Here is a 24,249-nt window from a genome sequence, read left to right as displayed (position 1 = left end):
TTACTGGAATTTGTGTAGTTTAGGAATAAGACTAAGGATGGAGTTGTATAGTTTTGTAGTGTGCATCATTTTTAAATATTGTTAACTTCTTTATCATAGCCATGCTGAGGGAGGTGCTGACTAAATTAGTGATGGCGCTGGACCAACAAACCACTGAGATCGCTTCAACCACAGGAGGTCCAGGTGCAGCTTTTGGATATTGAGGAAGGTTTACTGCCTCTGCAAGACCTTCCTCAACTGTGTAGTCTGGAGCAAAGGATGCAACAGAGCCCAGATTACAAGCAAACACTGGTGAGATTTTTTTTTTTTTCTTTTTGTTAATAATTGCTTGCACAATTACACAGCTACTGAAAGCGTTTCTTTTTTCTCAAAATGACACACTCATATTCAAAGCACAACATTCAACACCACTTTGATATGAGGGAACAGTTATGAGATAATCTTTGGTAGAGGAGGAAAACATGGAAAACACAAAGGGCAGGGTAACTGCAGGAGTATGACACAGCTGACGAGGCAATACATGCTTATTGATTATTTATTTTTATATTATTTTATATTCTAGTGTTTTTTAAAAAAAATCTGTTTCAGGTAAACTGGTTGGCGCTTATTGACGGGGTGGATGTGTGCGACTGCACCTGGCGCATATTGAAGAGGGTGATTGCCAACTCCCTGGCAAAGAACCTCAGTTGGAGGGGTCAATGGAAAGACTTCACTGGCCACTCTCCAACTCGGAGAGGTTGTGATTGGTAAGTATATCTGTTTACAGGCAGAATTATCTATCTTTCTCAGATGATATGTAAGGGGTAATCCATGGCTAGGTGTGCATTAAACGATTTTAATACATGATGTGGAGGCAAAGAACCACTCGTTCAAACCGTTTAGTGCACACCTAACCATGGATTACCCGCTTATACCATGGTCTTTCCACAATTAATAAACTTAAAGCCGACATTGATTTAGAAGCACAAACATAATTAGAAGTTTAAAATAAACTTCCATTTCCATTAGTTAGGTCATTAGAGCTGGAATTTTGCCCGATATAAATCAGACACAGAGATACAGTATTGTGATAAGATTCAGATTTAGAAATTATAACAGTGATCAAACTGACTGGAGTTTGCCAAAGGAAGGTATTTAGAGTGTTTTAACTGTGGTGTGTGTGTGTGTTTTTTTGTGCTATTTGTTAAAATGTTTATATTATAGTCTATTTTTTTTGTTAATTTGTTAAAATGTTCATATTATAGTCTATTTTTAATTGTTTGTAAAAATCCTTGCTAACTCTGGACTTCATTTCCCAGCAGCTACTGCACCATACTAAATCAATGTCACATGACCACCTGCACCTGTATCACGGTCTGTTTAACGAGCACTCCTATATATAGCCACTGGTTGTACTACTTCCTCGTCTTACATATTGTCTAACTTGACCTGTGTCCCTGTACCATGTTTTGTTTGATAGTTTATGTTTAGCCTTAGCCACAGTATTTTGCTGAGTTGACTTTGTGTCTTTGTTTTGTTGTTTGTTTGTTTATTAAACTGTTTGAACATCTGCGCTTGCTTCCATAATCTACCTTTGTAACGTGACAGTTGTGGTCTGAAGTTTACATACCCCATGCAGAATCTGCAAAATCTTCTTACTTTTAACAAAATAAGAAGGATCATAAAAATCCCATGTTGTTGTTTATTTAGTCCTCTCTTGAATAAACAATTTCACATAACAGATGTTTACATATAGTCCACAAGCCAATAGCTGAATTTATAAAAATTACCCAGTTGAAAAGTTTACATACACTTTGTCTACTGTATATGTTAATGCTTAATAAAAGCCCTTAATCTTATTAAATGCTTGAATTTGTGTTTCCCTGCTAAAATAAAGTACATTTAACAGTTTTTGGGCCACATCTGGCACGGGTACCAAGCCAACTCTCAGCCAGTTCAGTCTTACAGTATCTGGGCCAAACCCGGGCCACATTAAGTCACTACAGTATAAGTCACTTTACAGTGTCTGGGCTGGATCTGGGCCGGAGTAAATTGTATGTGTCGGTTTGCAGTGTGTGGGCCAGTTTTGGGCCGGGGACCCAGGCGTATACTGGGCCAGAACTAAAGCAAGTATGTGGCCCACAAATGGGCCAGACAAATTTTGTTATCTGGGTAGCCTAAAAGCCAGTTAGCTAATTCATAATTGTACACTTACTTAAAAGCAACATGTTAGCTAGCTGAATTGTAATTTTAGCCATGCCGTGTTTTAGCTTAATCCATCAACACATCTCAGGTAAATGTTGATGTTATGGATGGTTCGGTCGCGTTTCCACTCTCACTGTGTTTTTTCGCTGTTTAAAATCTTCCACAGGCGAAGACCGATTGTTGATACCAAACCCAGAACTCAGTACCAATACCTGCTATAAAAATCACATTCTATATTACACACTGAGTTAATGGAGATAAAACTGCTTCAGGAGATAAAACATTTGAACTAAAGTGAGAGTAATAAACACTGATTAACATCAGTTCATAATGTCTGTGAGTCAGAAAAGTGGGAACTAAATTGTGGACTGGTTTTGTGGCAGAAAGAAATGATATTAAATGTTCATTAAAGGGCTGAAAGTTTTCCCAGAAAGTTCCAGCGTGTGTAGTGTGAAATGTTGAGTGTGGGTGCTGCCCTCTAGTGCACATCAATAACACATTCAACACATATTTAAAGCAGAACATTAAGTCTGTGGGGTTCTAAAGTTCCTCTCTTTGTTGTTGCTGTAACCACTAGCAGTGTTAACAGTGACGTCATTAATGTTATGCCCATCACTGGGAAGGAAATCATCTTCATTCTGACAGCCTTTAGATTTTAAATCTCATCTAAGCTTTCAACTGAAGGTTTTACAGGAGACAATAAACAACTCCTGCACTACACTATACTAGACTATACACTATATTGTACTCAGGCCCTTATTTAGGATTCAGAGGCCCCTGGGCAGAATGTCTTGCCTTGCATAGCAGCTCTGCTACCATTGGTGTGTGGGTGAATGGGTGAATGAGAACCAGTGTGACATGCTTTGTAGAACCGCTAAGGTTTAAAAAAAAAAGAAAGAAAGAAAGAAAAAAAAAGCGTTGTATAAGCGCATACCATATTAAAATTATTAACCTCCCTATTTATTAATTATACACCTCCCTCCCTAAATGTACCCCTAACCGATAAACAATTTATTATTAAACAGTCGTTAGGCACATTATTTCCACTTTTCAAATATTTTCTTCATTTTAACTGAAAATAAATGCCTGTCCGATCTGATATGTGATGGAAAAGGGAGAAGAGCGAGTTTGGTAAAAGACGGATTTGAACTTGAACGCGTCAAAAACTACTTTGAGGCACCGCTCTCCAGCCTGCCACTGTAGACACTGTGTGGGGTGTGTCTTTTTTAATCTTGTGTAGCCCAACCTCCGTTTCCAACAATGTAAAAAAAAAAACAGAAAGAAAAGAGAAACTTTTTTCTTCCCCTCGCTTGGGCCCCAAGTGCGCATGGGCCCCTGGGCCAGTGCCCATAATGCCCATTGGATAATCTGGCCCAGATTGTAGCCTACTATACTATACTATAATAGCCAAAATATTATTAACTCATTGTTCCTTTGTTGTTGTTTGAAGAGATTATATTGATATCGAGAGTAAATTGTGAATTTTTATGAAGTTATAATTCTATTTACTACCTACCTTTCGAAAATCTATAGCGGTTTGGGATTTTCTTCTTTTATTTTGATGTGGTTTATAAATGGCTGCGTTGCATCATTTCCTGGTTTGAATGTTTTTGCTGTGAGGCAGTCCCAAATCAAAACGAAACCACCGTACCAGGAAAATTGTGTTAGAACCACCACAGCTCGGTCCATATTGACTTTCTGAGATCACTTCAGTGCTGAAGAATAGACTAGGAATAGGTCAATCAGGTACGTGTTTTGTACGCGATCTTTACGTGTGACATTTTTGTATCAGTACAGGAAGACGAAGACTGACATAAAACTGGCTTGACGTTGAACGTTCGATATTGGTAAATTAAGGGACCATTGTAGGGTTAAATATCAGAAATCTTTTTTCAGTGCTGCTGTTCTCTACATCATTCTATAGCAGCTGTATTGAGAAACCACAGGAGACATTTTTCAACTTAATGCTGTGAGTTCTAGACTAACATCTTGCTACTTCCGTAGCTCGTTGCTAATATAAACTTCCTCATTTCGCTCCATATAGTTATTATTACCCCATTCGGGCAAGAACAATGTACTTTATTTATTAATCTGTAGAAAAGTTGTTGAACATCTATTTGTTAAACAGTTGTTAAAAAGTTGTTAAACAGTTGTTAAAAACCAAGATAAACATTTCTGCTGGATTTACAAAAGTTTCAAAAATCAGAATTTTATTCGTACTTTTGTGAGAGACGGAGCCACTGTCCACCCAGCCCTATCTACTGCGCATGCGCTGACTCCAAGTTTCACAGGACGGCGACTCTTTATACAAACAAACCAACAAATAAAAAAAAGCCTTCAAAACCGCACAGTGGAAGTGACTGGCACCATGATGTCCTGTTAGATATAAAATCACTGGGCAGGAATCATGGAGGAGACTGCCCCATGCTCAGCAGTATAAAAATGATCCACAGCTGCCAAGATTGTGTTTTATAGCAAATAATTGAAATGAAATCTGACAAATTTTCACATAAAAGCAAAGTGTAAGAGAAGACAGTGTATTACATACAGAACAAAGATTGGGAGATGAAAAGCGGGATTATGGAGTAATGCTCGTACATCAGAAATGCATGAGAAGCAAGTCTTTCACACGTTAAGAAAAGCCGAGGGGAAAAATATTGTTTCCCTTTTCCAATGATAGTGTCAGGAATCTGTGTGGTTTCTGAGATGTAGCTGAGGTGGAAATTTGACCGAAATCTGTAAACCCTGGTTAATTATATTAACCTGGAACACAGGTGAACACAGGAGTAAATGGGCGCAGATGGAGCTGCTGGACTGTACACTGGATAACTGCATGCTGTCGACTCTCATCTGTCTATTTCAGCGTCACTGTAAACATTCACTAGATATTATCGTGTAGCAGGAGTCACAGGTGATAAACGGTCCACTTCATTCTGTTCGAGATTATGTTGCCTTTCGAAACCAAAATCCACTCCTGTTTTATGGCTGATGGGAGTATATGTGAGAGAGGGGAGATTTATTTATTTACTTACTTATTTATTTACTTATTTATGTACTTTTTAAGAATCTCTCTCCTGATGGTTCAGTGACTCAGCTTTCTGGATGAATTTTGAGTAAATAATAATTTTCTGTCTCACAAACACAGAATTTGATATTCAACAAAATTTAAGAGGTGCTGTATTGAAGCATATAACTGATATCAAACCCAGATTTCAGAAATCTTAAACACAGCACACATGGTCTGTCATGTACTTATGATTTGCATAATGTTTTGTGGTGATCTTTCTGCTCTGTCCCTGAGATTGGGGAAATAAATTTTTTTTCTCCTCTTTTTTCCCCCCTTTCTCTTCAGCCTGATCACAATGATGTAAAAATCCTCTGGATTTAGCATGGGAACATGGCTTCAGCGACTCTCCTGTTCTTTGTGTTGATGTTGTCATCTGTACATTTTGGAAAGTCTGCTGAGAGTAAGTGAAATATTACTCCAGATGTTAAATTGTTGAATGTGAATGACTGAAAGGAATTTGGGTTTATATATACATAAAAAAAGACATTTATAAACCAGAGGAACAAAATCCAAAAAAAAAATACTAAAATAATCCTAAAAAAAACCCAAAATCCTAAAAAAAAAAAACTTAAAAAAAAAATTCAAGTTAAGACTAAAACAAAAAAATTACAATAATACAAAAGGTCCTGGGGTAATGGGTTAGGGGTTAGGGCTAGCCTTGGCCTCTTGGTTGCTTCTCTGATGAATGAACTGTCAGTTTTTTAAAAATCAGATTTGTTTTGTTTTTTTGTTCAACAGGTCTGTTTAAACTGAAATGCCAGCCTGCAGTAGGAGTCATCGGTCAGACCACTCACATCTCCTGCAGTATCGAGTTCCTCACTGATTCTAAGCTTATCAGCATTAACACAGTGGTTTTAACTAGGAGTGGAGAGAATAAACCCTGTTTCACTTTTCAACCATATGTGAACAAAGTGACAGGAGACTCTCGATTTAAAGTTGAAAACGGGCCATCGTTACAGCTTCATAACACCGCGATCTCAGATGAAGGTGGATATTGGTATTTCATCAGGACCAACCTGGGTAATGAGGAAGTAAAATTCACCATCAATGTCACAGGTAAGAGAAAAATGTCCTCTTGTTCACATTATCTCATACTACAGAGTCTAAACTGCCCCATTATTTCTGTGACTTTCTGAGATTGTTTGTATTTCTTAGCATGTGATCCCGTGATCTTTTAATGAGAATCTTCTTTAATGTTTTTTAGCCCAGTACCGCAAACCGATTATGAACTCCATGCCAGAAGATGTAGTGAATGGTGAACATGCTGATCTGTACTGTAACACTAGTGGTGGATATCCAGCAGGAACCATCCACTGGTTTGATCAAAGCAACACAAACTGGACAAAAAGCGCCACACTGCAAAGCACTCAGGGAAATGACAGTCTCTTCACTCTGTCCAGCAAACTGAGCTTCCAGACGTTCGACACACTCTGGGCACCTTTCAGGTGCATCGTCCTCAACAACAAATATGAAGACAGAGGAGGGAGCATGTCAACTCTGGAGATAAAGGGTAATTATATATACATCCATATATAAATTTATATTACACAGACATTACATTAATTTTAACATTAACACTAATATAACTTTAAAACATTAACTTTAACATTCATTTTAGCTTCATGCACTACATCGCATAAATTTTTATTTGACTGCACAATAAGTTTACCTACCTTTAGCAAAGACACCCTGTGCTAATCTCTCAACCAAACCAATTGTAATCGCCAAATGAAGACATTCATATTTATGTAAGATTAACAAACCGAGCACAAAGTATTTTGTTTTGTTGTTTAATTACAGAATTCTGTTTTTGAGTAGTGACAGCCCTTACCTCAGACTTTAACATCTGGCCATTTGTATCACTTCAGTTTTAGTGATAAGAGATATATCTTGTTATTTTTCCAAATAAAACTCTTTTTGATTCCATTACCATCACTGGGGTGGTTAGGAACAACGGTTGAGAAGGATGAGTGATATTTCCTCTTCCTTTTTTTTGTGTAATGGTCTCAGTGTGTGATACTCAAGCATTGGTAATATGAAGGTGATCTCAGTGCCGAGACTCTGTAGATGTGTTATATCTGGTTTATCGACAGAATATGTGCCAAAGTTTAGATACTAAATACTAATCGATTAAAATGGCAATGAATAAAATTAATCAATACAACAGGCATAAATATATTACAGCATATTATAAATTGGTTATAATTTTAAAATGGATGAACAACTGATAATAATAATTGATATTTTGTAATAATTGTTAATAAACGTGTAAATGGTTGTAATAAACGTGTAAATAGTTTATTAGGCTAGAAAGCTCACATAGGTATCGATTGAAGGCTACTAAATCATCATCATATCATATTGTAGCAGATATCAGTGGTATCATCAGATATCGAATCATTGACTTGTGAATTGAAATTGTATCATATGATGTACAATCCTGAAGTTTAGCCCTGTGATAGAAATTACACCGTATTAATCACTACCTACTACCATTAAACTGTAGAAAGTACTATAGCTTTAAAAATTACACAGTTTTAGGCTAAAACACGAACAGGCATTATACTAAAAATCATGCAAATGCTATGGCTAAAGCGTAGATGTTGACACCTCTGCTGGTGATGTTTTTTTTAAATATATTTTTTAATTGCATACGCTTATGCTTGAATTCTTATCTTTATTTTGTTCCTACACTGTATCATGGAGGGGAAGAAAGTGATCTTATCATACATAAGGGGATTTTAGACTGCTTTGCATTGTGAATAAGAATGCCCTTACCATACGTTGCATTTTAATCATTAACAGATTAAAAAAGTTTACATATCACAGAAAACAAAATTGTTGATATGGTAAAGTTTTCCATATGGAGACGTTTATATATTTATAAATTTGACTAAAAAATGGTTAGTTTCAGCACATGGCTGCAAATAGTGTTGGATTGACTACTGGACATTGTAACGGTAACATAATAGTATTTCTGAAAACCTTTCCAAAAACTCTTTCTCTCCCTCTCTCCAAGATAACCCAGTGAATTCCCCAGCTGGCGACAGCACGGTGAGAAACGGCATTGCTGGTGTGATAGTTATCGGGTCTCTCGTTGTCGGGCTTCTGGTTGCTCTCCTGTTCAAGCGAAGATGCGCTCAGCGTAAGTAATAAAGTTCATTTAAAAATAGGAAAATGAAAACAAACAAGTGTGCTAAAATACAAAGAAATACAAACTATAATATTTACATATAAATAACACTAGAGGAAGATGATTAATGGTAATGAATGATAAATATATACTGGTAATTAAGCAGAAACAGACAAAGTCTAAAGAAAAATTATGAGCTGTGTTTCAACAAAATGATCTCTAAAGTTTATAGTCAAGTTTATCAGTTAAGTATGTAGTGAATAGAATATAATTATTATGATGGTAGTGATCATGTATATAATATATAATTAATTATAGTGTATTAAGATTTGTATACATGGTTAACACAACAGCTTTTTCTACAACAAACCAAGCAGTAACACTCTTTTAATTTCACTTTCATTCATGTAAATCCAGTCAAGCATGATGAGAAAAGGTGCTCAGTTACAGTGGCAGCTCATCCATTGTCATTCAGTCATTCAGTAAATGTTAATCTTTATAACGTTTGTCGTTCACAAATTCATACCTTTTAAAATTCTGTTGAAATACTAATTAACTATTTTGAGTGACCAATGATCACTACCACTGTCGAAGGAAACAATTGAGGGAATGTCTAAACCGCTCAAAACAATCTCCAAGACTGTATGCTGGACAATGGAGTCTTGTCAATGCTCAACTGCCGATTATGTGTTCCACAAAAAATTTGCTAGATATTAGCCTGTAACATGAATCACGTGTTATAGACTCTTGACGTAATTTTGTTCTTATAAATGTCCTTATAAATGTTGTCCTGCTCCATCAAAATCTATGTTCATAAGTCGCTGATGCTCAGTTACCGAAAAAAAAGGCAAAATGGACAGATAAACACAGGATTCTGTGAAGGCTGAAGAATTTTTTTAGATGTTTGAACAGTTGAATACATGGATAAAGTTCCATAATCCAAACTAAGAGAAAATCTTAAGGAGAACCAAGAGCAACAAAGTCACCATGTAGTGGTGTGTGAAAGGATTCACAACATGAATCTCTATTCTCTAATCAAAATCTAACCTGTAGCCTTTTCAGGCAGAGATGTTTTACACAATCCCACTTTTTTTTATCACAAGTTAGCAGTTTTCTGTGTTTGGTTGAAAGGGAAAGCCGAGATTCACTTTATAATATATCTTCTCAATATATATTCAGGTCCATAAATATTCGGACATTATTTAGTTTAGTTATTGTTATTTTTATCGATTTTACAACCCAATTCCAAAACACAGTTGGGACACTGTGTAAAATGTAAATAAAAACAGAACGCAATGATTTGCAAATCTAATAAACCCATATGTTATTCACAATAGAACATAGAAAACATATCAAATGTTTAAACTGAGGAAATGTACCATTTTAAGGAAAATATAAGGTAATTTTGAATTTGATGGCGGGCGCACGGTGGCTTAGTGGTTAGCACGTTAGTGGTTAGCCTGACACCTCCAGGGTCCGGGGTTCGAGTCCCGCCGGGGCCATGTGTGTGCAGAGTTTGCATGTTCTCCCCGTGCTGTGGGGGTTTCCTCCGGGTACTCCGGTTTCCTCCCCCGGTCCAAAGACATGCATGGTAGGCTGATTGGTGTGTCTAAAGTGTCCGTAGTGTATGAATGGGTGTGTATGTGATTGTGCCCTGCAATGGATTGGCACCTTGTCCAAGGTGTACCCTGCCTTGTACCCGATGCTTCCTGGGATAGGCTCCCGATTCCCCGTGACCCTGAAAAGGAGTAAGCCGTAGAAGATGGATGGATGGATGAATTTGATGGCCGCAACACATCTAAAAAAAAGTTGGGACGGAGGCAACAAAATGTTGTAAAAGTAAGTGTTACTACAAAGAAACAGCTGGAGGAACATTTTGCAACTAATTAGGTTAATTGGCAACAGGTCAGTAACATGATTGGGTATAAAAAAGAGTTTCTTAGAGAAACAGAGTCTCTCAGAAGTAAAGATGGGATGGAATCTGGATGGAAGCATATGTTGCTCTAAAATCTGTATATACCTTTCAGCATTGATGAGGCCTTTCCAGATGTACAAGCTGTCCATTCCATAGGCACTAATGCACCCCCATACCATCCGAGATGCAGGCCTTTGAACTGAGCACTGATAAAAAGCCAGAAGGTCCCTCTCCTCTTTAGACCTCTTTAGTTTAGAGGATGCTGCGTCCATCGTTTCCAGAAAGAATTTCACATTCGAATCGTCTGACCACAGAACAGTTTTCCACTTTGCCTCAGTCCATGTTAAATGAGCTTTGGCCCAGAGAAGATGGCAGCGTTTCTGGATCATGTTCACATATGGCTTCTTCTTTGCATGATAGAGCTTTAACCAGCATTTGTGGATGGCACGGCGACAATGAGTTCTGGAGGTGTTTCTGAGCCCATGCAGTGATTCCCATTACAGAATCATGTCTGTTTTTAATGCAGTTCCGCCTGAGGGCCCGAAGATCACGGGCATGCAGTATTGATTTTCACCCTTGTCCCTTGCTCACAGAGATTTCTCCAGATTCTCAGAATCTTTTGATGATACTGTAGATGATGAGATATTAATAGTCTTCACAATTTTACGTTAAGGAACATTTATTCTGAAATTGTTCCATAAATTGTAGACGCAGTTTTTTGCAGATTGGTGAACCTCTTCCCATCTGTACTTCTGAGAGACCCTGCTTCTCTAAAATAATCTTTTTATACCCAATCATGTTACTGACCTGTTGCCAATTAACCTCCAGCTGTTTCTTTTTAGTAACACTTACTTTTCCAGCCTTTTGTTGCCCCGTCCCAACTTTTTTGAGACATGTTACGGCCTTCAAATTCATAATTACCTTATTTTTTCCTTAAAATGGTACATTTACCTCAGTTTAAACATTTGATGTGTTTTCTATGTTCTATTGTGAATAACATATGGGTTTGTGAAATTTGTAAATCATTGCATTCTGTTTTTATTTACATTTTACAGTGTCCCATTTTTTTTTGGAATTGGGTTGTAGTTATTGTTATTTTATTTTGCACACGTGTGTCAGTGTGCCTTATATACATTTCAATCGGGTAATTATGTTGAAAACTGAGGAAGAGTGTTCAAAATCCCACCTAACCAAAGTTATTTTGGTGGTTGAAGCAGTATGTTCTTAGGACCCTCCCAGTCATCTGGTTTGAGCATATTGATGTTTAGTCAAGAACAAACGGCTTCCCATACCCAGGACGTCAACTGAACTCCCTGATCAGAGATTAGGCACAAGATTGTCTTCAGAAAGCCCATAATACTGGAACACTTGAAGATGATCCCAGCTGTCTCTATTCCTTGGCAGTGGAAAGTTTGGGGAGAGATACGGGAAATAAACACTTGGAGAGCCTGTCGATTGCAGATAGTATAATGTTGTTACTTTGAGAGTTTGGGAGGTCAGTGATGAAATCACTGGAGATGTCAGAGCATTATTGGTGTGGAATGGGTAATGGCTCAAGGAGACCTGAAAGAAATTGCCTTGTAGTTTGGGCTTAGACAGAACAAACCTTAAAACTTTAAACATTGAAATATAAAAATTTTCCACCAAACTTCTAGGAGCCAGGTGTGAACCCACTGAATTACAGTTTCCTTCAAGTCAGATGGTATGTATAGTCTTTCAGAAGGATTTTCTGGAGGTATTGTAATTTCCCTCTTGAGCTTGATTGGCATCCACCATGATATCCCAGTGATCAGGAGGGTGTTGGATGGGAACCACTCTTTGTTTGCTGAAGACCAGAGTGGCTTTCTCTGTCTAGTTGCATTTTTTGAGCTGCCCTTTCAGGAGAGATGTCACAGGAGCTGCAACAGTGCTGAAACCTCAGATGAATTGCTGATAGAAATTGGCAAACCCCAGAAACCTTTGTAGTTTGGTGTTGTGGCCAGAAGGTTACTGTGGAAACTCAGTATGATATGATAGGATTTGATTTAGTAGCCTTCATTTGATGCGCAAGTGACAAATTTTGTTCAAAATCTGTGCGAGGCCTACCGTTAATTTTTGAATGAGAAGAGTTGCCGGTAAATCATCTTGATAGCCTATAAAATTATTACGAATTATTGATTTACACACCACCTGTTTGTACTTTTTCCATAGTAATTGATTTATAATCAATTATCATTTATTTATGATTGTTGCAGTGCTTCATTTCAGCTGTTGCCTTTTAAATTGATGCATTGATTCAAATAGCTGGATCATTACGCCCCTAATTTCTATTATTACTGATGATTCATTATTATTTAGATGATAATAACACCCTTTGCACTAAAATCACTAAAACAAGTCCAGGCTTGATCCTGGGCTTCAGGTCAATTGTATTTAGATGTCTAATAGATAATTAATAAAAGATAATTGTGTTTTTTTTCACAGCGCTAAGATCTTTCCACATTTCAGGTATGTCCACTATTCAGATTTGTTTATGGTGTAGCTGCTGCTTGGCTCTGAATAAATGAATACTCTGTTTGGCATATAGCTTATGAGAAAATACCAATATTTCACAAAAACACTGTTTTTCCACAGAACCCACATATGCAGAAGAGGGAGAAGGTAATGTTCATGTTCCTAATGTTACACTATTACTAGAAAGAATCTTAGACACACACCTGACACACACTATTACCTGAGCATGAACATGATTACAGAGTGAACATGACAGGATGTGATTTGTGATATGATGCAGATCAGGGAGTTCCTGAGTTTGGCTCTGGTTTATTTAACGAAAGTGACAGTTATCTCTCCTCTAATATCACAGCTTAATAATCAGATACAAGCTGAGTTTAAATAAATTGATATCAAATAAGAATAGACTGTAAAAATATTTGAGGCATCAATTTGAGGTCGAATGCTCAGCTTCATGGGTTTGAGCTTATACAGTATCTCACAAAAGTGAGTACACCCCTCACATTTTTGTAAATATTTGATTATATCTTTTAATGTGACAACACTGAAGAAATGACACTTTGCTACAATGTAAAGTAGTGAGTGTACAGCTTGTATAACAGTGTAAATTTGCTGTCCCCTCGAAATAACTCAACACACAGCCATTAATGTCTAAACTGCTGGCAACAAAAGTGAATACACCCCTAAGTGAAAATGTCCAAATTGGGCCCAAACTGTCAATATTTTGTGTGGCCACCATTATTTTCTAGTACTGCCTTAACCCTCTTGGGAATGGAGTTCACCAGAGCTTCACAGGTTGCCACTGGAGTCCTCTTCCACTCCTCCATGACGACATCACGAAGCTGGTGGATGTTAGAGACCTTGTGCTCCTCCACCTTCCATTTGAAGATGCCCCACAGATGCTCAATAGGGTTTAAGTCTGGAGACATGCTTGGCCAGTCCATCACCTTCACCCTCAGCTTCTTTAGCAAGGCAGTGGTCGTCTTGGAGGTGTGTTTGGGGTCATTATCATGCTGGAATACTGCCCTGCGGCCCAGTCTCCGAAGGGAGGGGATCATGGTCTGCTTCAGTACGTCACAGCACATGTTGTCATTCATGGTTCCCTCAATGAACTGTAGCTCCCCAGTGCCAGCAGCACTCATGCAGCCCCAGACCATGACATTCCCACCACCAGGCTTGACTGTAGGCAAGACACACTTGTCTTTGTACTCCTCACCTGGTTGCCGCCACACACACTTGACACCATCTGAACCAAATAAGTTTATCTTGGTCTCATCAGATCACAGGACATGGTTCCAGTAATCCATGTCCTTAGTCTGCTTGTCTTCAGCAAACTGTTTGCAGGCTTTCTTGTGAATCATCTTTAGAAGAGGCTTCCTTCTGGGACGACAGCCATGCAGACCAATTTGATGCAGTGTGCGGCGTATGGTCTGAGCGCTGACCCCCCCCCATCCCTTCAACCTCTGCAGCAATGCTGGCAGCACTCATACGTCTATTTCCCAAAGACAACCTCTGGATATGACGCTGAGCACGTGAACTCAACTTCTTTGGTCGACCATGGCGAGGCCTGTTCTGAGTGGAACCTGTCCTGTTAACCTGCTGTATGATCTTGGCCACCGTGCTGCAGCTCAGTGTCAGGGTCTTGGCAATCTTCTTATAGCCTAGGCCATCTTTATGTAGAGCAACAATTCTTTTTTTCAGATCCTCAGAGAGTTCTTTGCCCTGAGGTGCCATGTTGAACTTCCAGTGACCAGTATGAGGGAATGTGAGAGCGATGACACCAAATTTAACACACCTGTTCCCCATTCACACCTGAGACCATGTAACACTAATAAGTCACATGACACCGGGGAGGGAAAATGGCTAATTGGGCCCAATTTGGACATTTTCACTTAGGGGTGTACTCACTTTTGTTGCCAGTGGTTTAGACATTAATGGCTGTGTGTTGAGTTGTTTTGAGGGGACAGCAAATTTACACTGTTACACAAGCTGTACACTCACTATTTTACATTGTAGCAAAGTGTCATTTCTTCAGTGTTGTCACATGAAAAGATATAATCAAATATTTACAAAAATGTGAGGAGTGTACTCACTTTTGTGAGATAGTGTAATTCTCCTGTGGCCGCGTTTTTACGTTATTTTTTATACCCAGGTACCACTCTCATCTGCTTTTAGTTTGTTGCTTTGAGCTCAACAGGAAGTCTAAAAAAAAATCATAAAAATAATGTACTGTATTATACGTAATAATAATAGAATGTACGTGTCACATAATGCTATTTTTTCACTATACTAAATGGTGATTTAATTTTATTACATTAGAAGTTTGTAGAGATGAAATATCAACTAGAAAGTGTATCATTTAATCATACGCTATAATCACAGTGTATTATACTATAGTAATATTAGTACCTACTAACACTATATTAATAATATACTGTAGTATTAATACAATACTATACTATTTAGTAATAATAGTTATTTTAATATTAGGTCAGACTCCTACTAATAATATAGTAATATTACATCCAGTGTATAATAAACTATAATAATATTATACTATAGAAATATTACATGCAATCTATAATATGCTCCAGTAACATAGAAATAGTAATATAAGTAACTATTAATTCTGTTTTATTCTATATTATACTAATATTATGTACACTATATAACTATATAATATACTCTAATAACAATAATCATAAACAAACTACTTATACTGTATAAATATTACACATTTATACACACAAATATCATCTGAGCTGTATGTAATACTATATATATATATATATATATATATATATATATATATATATATATATATATACACACACACACAATACACACACAAAGATCAGATATAGTGTATTGTATTATTATTATATGATTGTACTGTAGAATATTATTACTGTAATGTGATATGTGATTTGTAAAGCTTTTTCTTATTGTTTGTTTTTCAGCCCTGAATGAACCTGTTTATAAGAAAGCAGCTGATGCTGAAGAGAAGATCGCAGTGTAATGTCTGATTATTAATTACCCTGTAAATATTTAATCACATGATGGTAATTTAACAGACACAGCCATCAGGACATTCTACAAAATGGATTCTTTCTCCATTACTGACTCAATGAATGAGTTTGTGTTCAGTCCCATGTGATTTTAAATGAGTTAAGATAAAAGGCCAGGCATTTAGGGGAAAGTTCCTGATTGTGTTAAGTCCCAGGCTGGTGGGACATTTAAAAAAAGAAATCAGCCAGTCTGACAAAAGAGAAAAGTGAAAGATAATTGTATATTTAATGCAGTTATATGTGTATAATTTGTCTTTCACTCTATTTTTATTTTCACAAAATTATCTGTCATAATTATCTAGCGTGTCTGAGTGTGCTGAATTCACCAATAACAAATCTTTTTATATAACAATAACAATCTAGTTTCCGGGATCTGTCAGCTAGTTAATTCTACTCACATTTTTTATTATTCTCTTGGGTAAATAATAAGCCAGGATGTTAAGAGCTAGTATCCGTGTCTCACAGCTCCAAAGGTGGAGGTTCAGTCCTGATCCTGAGTGGATCAGGACATTGTACAAAATGGATTCTTTCTCCATTACTGACTCAACGAACGAGTTTGTGTTCAGTGCCATGTGACCCTGAGTGTGATTTTAAATGTGTAACTAAAGGGCCAGGCTGTGGGGACTGTGGAAAGTCCTTAAATGTCATGATAAGTCAGGATGTTAAGAGCATGTATCTGTGTCTCACAGTCTGAAGTTCCATCCTGATCCTGAGCGCTGATGTTCTGCCACACAAGTGCTGATTTTTATTTAGGAATTTTTGATTATTGACTTTCCCGACATGCATTTTACATCTCTGAAGTTGACAAGGGTTTATTTTTAGTGCAGGAATTTTTAAAATTATATTTAAAAACACAATAACTCACTAATAATAAGTAATAAACTTGTTTTACAGAAGCTTTACAACATTATTTGTAATGATAAAAAGATGGAAAACATATAAAGACGTTCTTTAACAAATACAAAATTATAATCATCGAACTGCTGTGTTATAAGAGGAAGAAAAGACATAATCATTGATTAAATTCCTTTAATAGCACTTCCCACATTGTTTTATTAAGATTTAGGGTGAGGTAGACTTCCATTACTTGTTCTCTACATTAGCTGTACAATGCTAAAACAACGAACTTCAGAAAACAAATGTCTTTGGGTCTTTAGATGAACCGATTTATTTTTTCACTTAAGTGTCCTTTAAAATTGTCTGTCCCCGACTCTCAGGATCAGTGATGTGCCTTTACTTTTATAGGTTTATCACACACTAATCCCTAATCTCAAACACCAAAATGTTCCACAGGCGAAAGCCAAAGTTTAATACCTAACCCCAAAACTCAGTGCAGAGACAAAGGCATCGAGATCATACAGAACCGAGTAGAACCGTGAATCTGAATACTACAAAATAACGAGAGCTGTAATGGGTGAATAAAGTGCTTCAGGTGTGTCAGTAATGTAGTTAGGCCAGTGGTTTTCAAAGTGGGGGCCGCCAGGGGGCGCCCGGGGGGCCTCAACAATTTGGTGTGAAAAATAAATTCTCACTCTCAGACAACCACACACACACAATCACAATCAATTCCTTATGTAATATAAAGATGTAATTATTAATAAACAAAGGGATATATATTCAGAAGTCTGTATTTTTAATGTGTTTTAAAGATATCTTGCAAAAGGGGGGCCTCGGTTAAATGTTAATACCATTTGGGGGGCCTTGCCCTGGAAAAGTTTGGGAACCACTGAGTTAGGCTACCTGAACTAGAACTCCAGAGAATGAGACCCTTTCTGGACAAGAAGGATATTACAGTCAGCTGGTGTAACATTCTGAAGTTAGGAAGCCTACACCTTAAAAAGTAATTCAGGGGACTATTACCACACTGTAAACATTGATAAGTTGATTGTACTTAAAAATTTGAGGAAAGTGGTTGCCTTAAAAAATTAAGTAATGTTTACTCGATAACATAAGTGAACTTAACTTAAACATTCCAGCCCTTCCAACAATTATTTTTAAGTTCAATGCACTAAATTCCAAGTTGATTTAACTCAAAATCATTTGTAATATCGACTGATCTGTCCAATTACTCAACTTGGTTTCTTAAATTAAATTAAGTAAACTTTAAATTAATTAAATTATATAAAAAAGCAAGCAAGTACCAAAAGTAATTTTTCTTTCTATTTCAACTGAAATATTTTAATTTGAAAATACTATACACACAGTCAAGAAAATTCTGTGAAATTATTTGCCAAATTCTACTTCCTAAAGATGTGGACTTCTGAACTATCAGTGTGAGGAAACTTGTCTGTAAAGATGTTATTCTAAAAGTGCAACATTACAAAGTTTCTCTTTTTGGCATTGTAGCTGAAAAAAATTATTATACACACACACACACACACACACACACACACACACACACACACTGAGGAAAATAAGTATTAGACGCATCAACATTTGTTTCAGTAAATATATTTCCAATGAGGCTATTCAAATGAAATGTTCACTAGACATCAGCATTGTACCACTGTATATATAAATAAAATTAATTTCTAATTTCTATAAAATAGGCACATTGCAAATAAGAATTGAATCAAACCACAAAATCAGTGCCAATATCATAAAAGATGCACTTCAACAGTACAAATGAACCACTTGCTAATGGAACAGTTGTATAACAATTGGGAGGCCCGTTTTACTGTTAGCTGATTTTTCAAAGATTGAATTTTGGTTGCCAGCTTACCTTCCAGGTTGAGCATTACCTGCTAAATAAAGTGGAAACTGTTTTTCATACACTTAGCATAGTTCAAGTACAGGGCATAAATCAGTCCGAAAAGAACACAGAAGGTCTGAGACAGGTCAGCCAGTTCATCTATCACCAAACTCCCTTCCAAGACGATGCTCATTTTGAATGGGTTTAGCTGAGGACTTTCTGATTCGAAGCAGAGGATCCCCCACTAAGGCGCACGTTGGCTTAGTGGTTAACACATTCGCTTCACACCTCCAGGGTCCGGGGTTCGAGTCCCGCCAGGGCCGTGTGTGCGGAGTTTGCACGTATGCACGTATCCCCGTGCTGTGGGGGTTTCCATGTCCAATGACATGCATGGTAGGCTGATTGGTGTGTCCATAGTGTATGGGTGTGTGAGTTTGTATGTGATTGTGCCCTGCGATGGACTGGCAAGGTATACCGTGCCTTGGGAGAGGCTCCAGGTTCTCTGCCACCCTGAGAAAGGAGTAAGCAGTAGAGGATGGATGGAGGATCCCCCACTGGAGTTTGACTGTATGAGTTCTTGTCAGTTACATCCCAACAGAGAAAGAAACAGATTGACAAAAAATGTCTGTTGAACTCGCCGGGAGAAAATGTCCAAAATGTTTAAAACAATGTTTGAAAAAAATGAAAAAAATGAAAAAAATGAACAGATGAAAAAATGGCGGCGAGTTCAAGTGGGATCGTGTCCACTGCGCGCGAGTGAAAAACGAGCTAGTTAAAGCTAGTTGTTTTGTTTTTTTACTACTCACAAACAGCACCTCGATTGGGGAAAAAAAACCCCAATAAAAATTAACAGACAAAAAAATGTCCGCCTAATTCACCTGGCAGGGTTCAAGCGGGTGAAAACATCCAAAATGGTTTCAAAATATCCCCTGAAATCACCTGGTTCAAGTTCAAGTGGGAGAAATGTCCAAAATTGTTTCAAACTATATTTTTTATTACTCACAAACAGCCTCTCATTGGAAAATAGAAACAATAAAAACTGGCTAAAACATACCTTCTAACCACTCATCAACAGCTCCTCGAATTCACTTGCAACCACAAGAAAAAATGGCTTCCCTTGACTCTGCAACAGCTAACCAGTGGGAAGGCGTGGTCAGGACAAAAACTTAATCATTTTAATCCATTTAATTAAAATTATTCATACATTGAAATATGTCTACAAATTAGTACAATCTACTTATTTTTTTTTAGTAATGCACTCAAACTTATAACAAATAATTGAAGTATGTTGTTATTAAATTGTTAAGTAGATATAAAATCTCAGCTAACAGTGCACAACTTAATTAAATGTGTGGTCGCAAAATAAAAATTCAAATTTATTGATTTAATGAAATATTTAAAGATGTAAAACATTATTTTTATCAGTTGTGTTGACATAATAATGTTGATAATTACATCAACTTAATATTGTGTGTAATTTAAAACAAATTTCTGCATTAATTAATTTAAAACAAAATTTAAGTTGTAATAACTTAATGAAATTGACTTGATAAGTTCAAGTCACTAATATCAAGTCCCCTCCCCTACCCATTTAACATGCATGGACAAATTCAGACAGTTAAGACCGTGTTAGAGGACCTGTAAACTGAACAAATACTATACAAAGGACATTTCAATGTGAGTAATTTCATTTACAAATAAATTCTACTAAAGCAATGAATTTGGGCATATTTTCAATTGTGATATGACCAATAGTGGACTCATGTATAGGCTACACCTGCTAATACAGTTGATGGACCATTTTGCACTACTACACGTAGCTTATGCTAGTCATATTTAGCAGTGTAATTTGAATATCTGCCCTTTAGTTTACCACAGCAGTGGATAAAAACAATAAAGATTCATTTGACAAATCTGCTCATCTAGAGAGGGCTTTTCATTTGTGCTATAGGAAGGAAAAGCATGATTCAATTTCTGCTTATTTGTGTAAACATCAACTACATTGTGTAATCTAATTTCATGTATTGACACATTATAAGAAAAATCTTTTGTCATTCACATATATAGCCTTCTAGCTCCATTGTAGTCGGTTTGCTCTTTGACCAGAATTAGCAGGTTTTGGACTGATAGTTCTATGAGAGGGATAAAAGTAGTAGAGGCAGAGTGTTTCTTTTTGTCTATATTACTCATTTCATTCAGTGCTTTTATGTCTATAAATCCTGCAGAGATGTTAGGTATATTTGTCTTGTAAATTACACTGGATTTTAGTTACTATTGTTATACAACATAAAGTTAGTAATTTTTCCTGGTTTAAAAGGATGCATTCTACTGGAGAAAATCTCATTGGAGCAACGTAATTTTTTAAAATGATTGTCAACTTAAAAACTTGTGTTCATAACTATGGTAATTAAGTACATAACACTTAAATTCCTTTTAAATAATGTGAGAAAACTAGTTGGAACAACTTAATTTTTTTTTTATTTTTACGAATAATCAACTTAAAAACTTTATTATAATGTTTCTAACATAATGTATGTATGTTTATTATACATTTTATTCATTAAGTGTTAATTGAAAATACATTTGATTGTAGAGAAAAAGGTAATTTCTGTAACTCAATGTAGTTCGTTGGTTGAAATTAATTGCATTAGAAGTTGTCATAACTCAAAATGATTGATGCAAACTGTTGCATTAATTTTTTTTTTTGTTGAGCCTAAACATGTTTTTAGAGTGTACATACCCTTCACTATAAAATATGTCACCTTATGAGGTAGAGGCCTGCAGTTATGGTCACTTCAAAATGGATTAAATGTGTTTAATTATGTGTGCAAAATATGAACACGTCATTGTCATTTAAAGGGTTCACAAACTTTCAAACACCACTGCATGTACTTTCAATTATTTTTTAAAACTTTAATATCACTTAACACTAAACGCATTAAACATCTGCTGTGTGTATGTTACTCTCTCTGTTCTAGGGTTTTGGGGTTTCTTTGTTTTTTACAGATTATTTGTGTGTTTATGTATAGTTCCTCAATGTAAAAAGAAAATATTAATAAATATTTACTGAACAGAATTGAGTTGGAGGTCTATAAAATGTCAAAGTGGATCACACAACCACATATCACAGTAACCATAGTAACACTGAGTGCATTTGAACAGTGTTCATTAGTTCCAAGACAAGAGACAGAACAACACTGAATATTAACGCAGACAAACACGCAGAATAAACATGGAAACAATGAGGAAGACAGGAATCTGTGACCATATAAGGAAAGTGCCGGTGAACTTGGATAGATGGACATGCACAGAGTAAAAAAAAAAAAAAACCCATATATTCATAATAAACTACTATACAACATGTAATAATAACAGATTGTAGCGAGTCGCCGTTTTATAAATAGATGAACTGTACTGTGCGGTACTATACCGGGGTGGGTGCAGACCAGTACTTCCAACTTGGCGACTTTTCAGACCCCTTTAGCGACTTTTTGGACGAACCTTAGCAACTTTCCAAATTTGGCCAGTACTGTCCTACAAGCGCGAGGTCTTGCTTTACCTCTGCACTCACACCTCTCTGTCTCTGCATCTGCTCTGTTCAGTGAGAGTCTGAGAGCCGGAGCAGCACATCCCGGTGATCACACGGCAGCTGACATAGACATGAATGAGCTGCGCATGTGCACGCTGTGTTGCCATGGACCAATCACTTATCAGCTTCTACTTTGTTCTGAATTTGACCATTTATTCTTGTCATGCACTTATTACTCACTCACACTGCAGACACGTTTCAAAAGGTCAGTGAAGACGTTTACATGGACTGCAATAATCTAATTATTGACCTTAATCTAAGTAAGGTAATAATGTGATTACGGTGTTTACATGAGTCGCTTTTAGAATACTCCTGTCATTTTCCCGTTTTACATGTTATTGATCATAATCAGATTAAGAGCCCGCGTCATTACGTCACCGCGCCACGCAGTCCGACGTCCCTCCAGAATTTCACGTATCGACATACAGTTGGTCTTCGTTATGGTACCGTATACAGTTTTGGGTGTTTTTATTTAATTTTTTTGCGAACGCTTCAAGTGCGGTTAATTATTAGTCATGCTATACGTGCAAATAGATGACTGCTTGAAGCCGTGGGCTGCGTCTCAAATCGCATACTTACCTACTGTATAGTAGCCGAGATGCATGTACTTTTCCCCACTACAGGCCTATAGTAGGCAAGTATGCAGTTTGGGACACAGCCGAACTCTCTTGTTCGCCGTAAAACTGTCGTGTGTGATCGTGTCCTGTCGCAAAATGCGGTGAAAATGCTCACACGACGTTCATAATGTGATTAAGGTGTTTACATGTCTGTAATGCACGTCCATAATACAATTAAAACAGGAGTAATCCACCTGTCTTTATTCGATTAGATCTTAATTAGATTATGACCATAATTAGATTAAGGTTGCTGTTTACATGGTAGTTTCTTAATCAAATTATGGTCTTAATTAGATTAAGAGTGGATTATTGTTGTCCATGTAAACGCAGTCACTGACTACCAGCCGACCGGACTCCATATTGGTCAATGTTTATGGATAAATTCATCACACGTCCCAAAAGCAGTTGTGGCGACGATGCGTCGTCAGCACCAACCCCTAAGCAGTGTAAAAGACGAAAGTATGACATGAGCTATCTTCAGTTTGGCCTTACGGTGGCTGGGACAGATGCTGAACCGCTGCCCAGGTGTGTTATATGCGCAGATTTGCTGGCAAATGATAGCATGAAGCCATGCAATTTGAAGCGCCATTTAGAAACCAAACACCCGACACTCAAAGACAAACCCTTAGATTTTTTCAAATTAAAGTTATCTTGCCTTGCACAACAGAAACACAACACCAGCAAACACACAGTAGTGTCTAACAGGTGTCTAGAAGCGTCCTACCATGTCTCGCAACGAGTTCCTAAATCAGGAATACCTCACACTATTGCCGAGGCGCTAATCTTACCTGCTGCCAAAGATATCTGTCAAGTCATGTTTGGAGAGAATTTCGCACAGCAGATTGGTGACATCCCCCTTTCTAACCACACCGTTAACCGCCGCATATCTGACATGGCAAGCGACGTTAAGGAACAATTGCTAGCTAACATCATGTAAAGTCAGTACTATGCCCTGCAGCTTGATGACACAACTGATGTTGCAGGGTTTGCACAGTTACTTACCTATGTCAGATATAATAAAAATTGTAATATTGAGGAGGACATCCTTTTCTGTGGGTCTCTTCCAGCACACACAACTGGCGAGGCATTGTTTGAAGTTCTGGGTGGGTATAAACGAGATGCAGGCATGTCATGGGGTAAATGTGTTGGGATTTGCACGAACGGGGCTCGTGCAATGACTGGGAGGGTTAACGGTCTGGTCACTCGTGTCCAGCATTTAGCCACCGTATGATTCATCGCGAATCTCTCACATCAAAGAAAATGCGTGAGTCTCTGGAGTCAGTTTTAAAGCAGGCCGTGCAAACTTCAACTTCACTGACTGTGTGCAAGAGACAGGGATAGATGTCTCTCCTTTGATTAACACAGTCGCTCAACATGCTGAAGGACTGAAACAAAAATTCGGAGGTTATTTCAGTGAGGATTTCAGTTCATTTGCTTGGTCAGAGATCCCTTCAGTTGCCCAGGAAAAGACCTTTCAGTTGACATGGAGGA

General features: G+C 37.2%; 1 protein-coding gene across 1 annotated transcript; it reads left to right on the top strand.

The window, feature by feature from the left end:
• The first annotated feature begins 3,791 nt into the window (after positions 1 to 3,791).
• On the top strand, positions 3,792 to 18,766 carry LOC128615921 (uncharacterized). The gene is made up of 8 exons (XM_053638323.1): positions 3,792 to 3,930; positions 5,537 to 5,651; positions 5,990 to 6,307; positions 6,456 to 6,761; positions 8,271 to 8,396; positions 12,763 to 12,786; positions 12,913 to 12,939; positions 15,753 to 18,766. Exons 2-8 carry the CDS (start codon positions 5,582 to 5,584, stop codon positions 15,809 to 15,811), a joined length of 930 nt encoding a protein of 309 aa, XP_053494298.1. The 5' UTR covers positions 3,792 to 3,930; positions 5,537 to 5,581; the 3' UTR covers positions 15,812 to 18,766.
• Positions 18,767 to 24,249: the final 5,483 nt, after the last annotated feature.

This window comes from Ictalurus furcatus, chromosome 12 (genome assembly GCF_023375685.1).
Source record: "Ictalurus furcatus strain D&B chromosome 12, Billie_1.0, whole genome shotgun sequence".
Classification (NCBI taxonomy): Eukaryota; Metazoa; Chordata; class Actinopteri; order Siluriformes; family Ictaluridae; genus Ictalurus; species Ictalurus furcatus.
The sequence above is the reverse complement of the archived record's forward strand: the minus strand, read 5'-3'. Positions and strand labels throughout refer to the sequence as shown.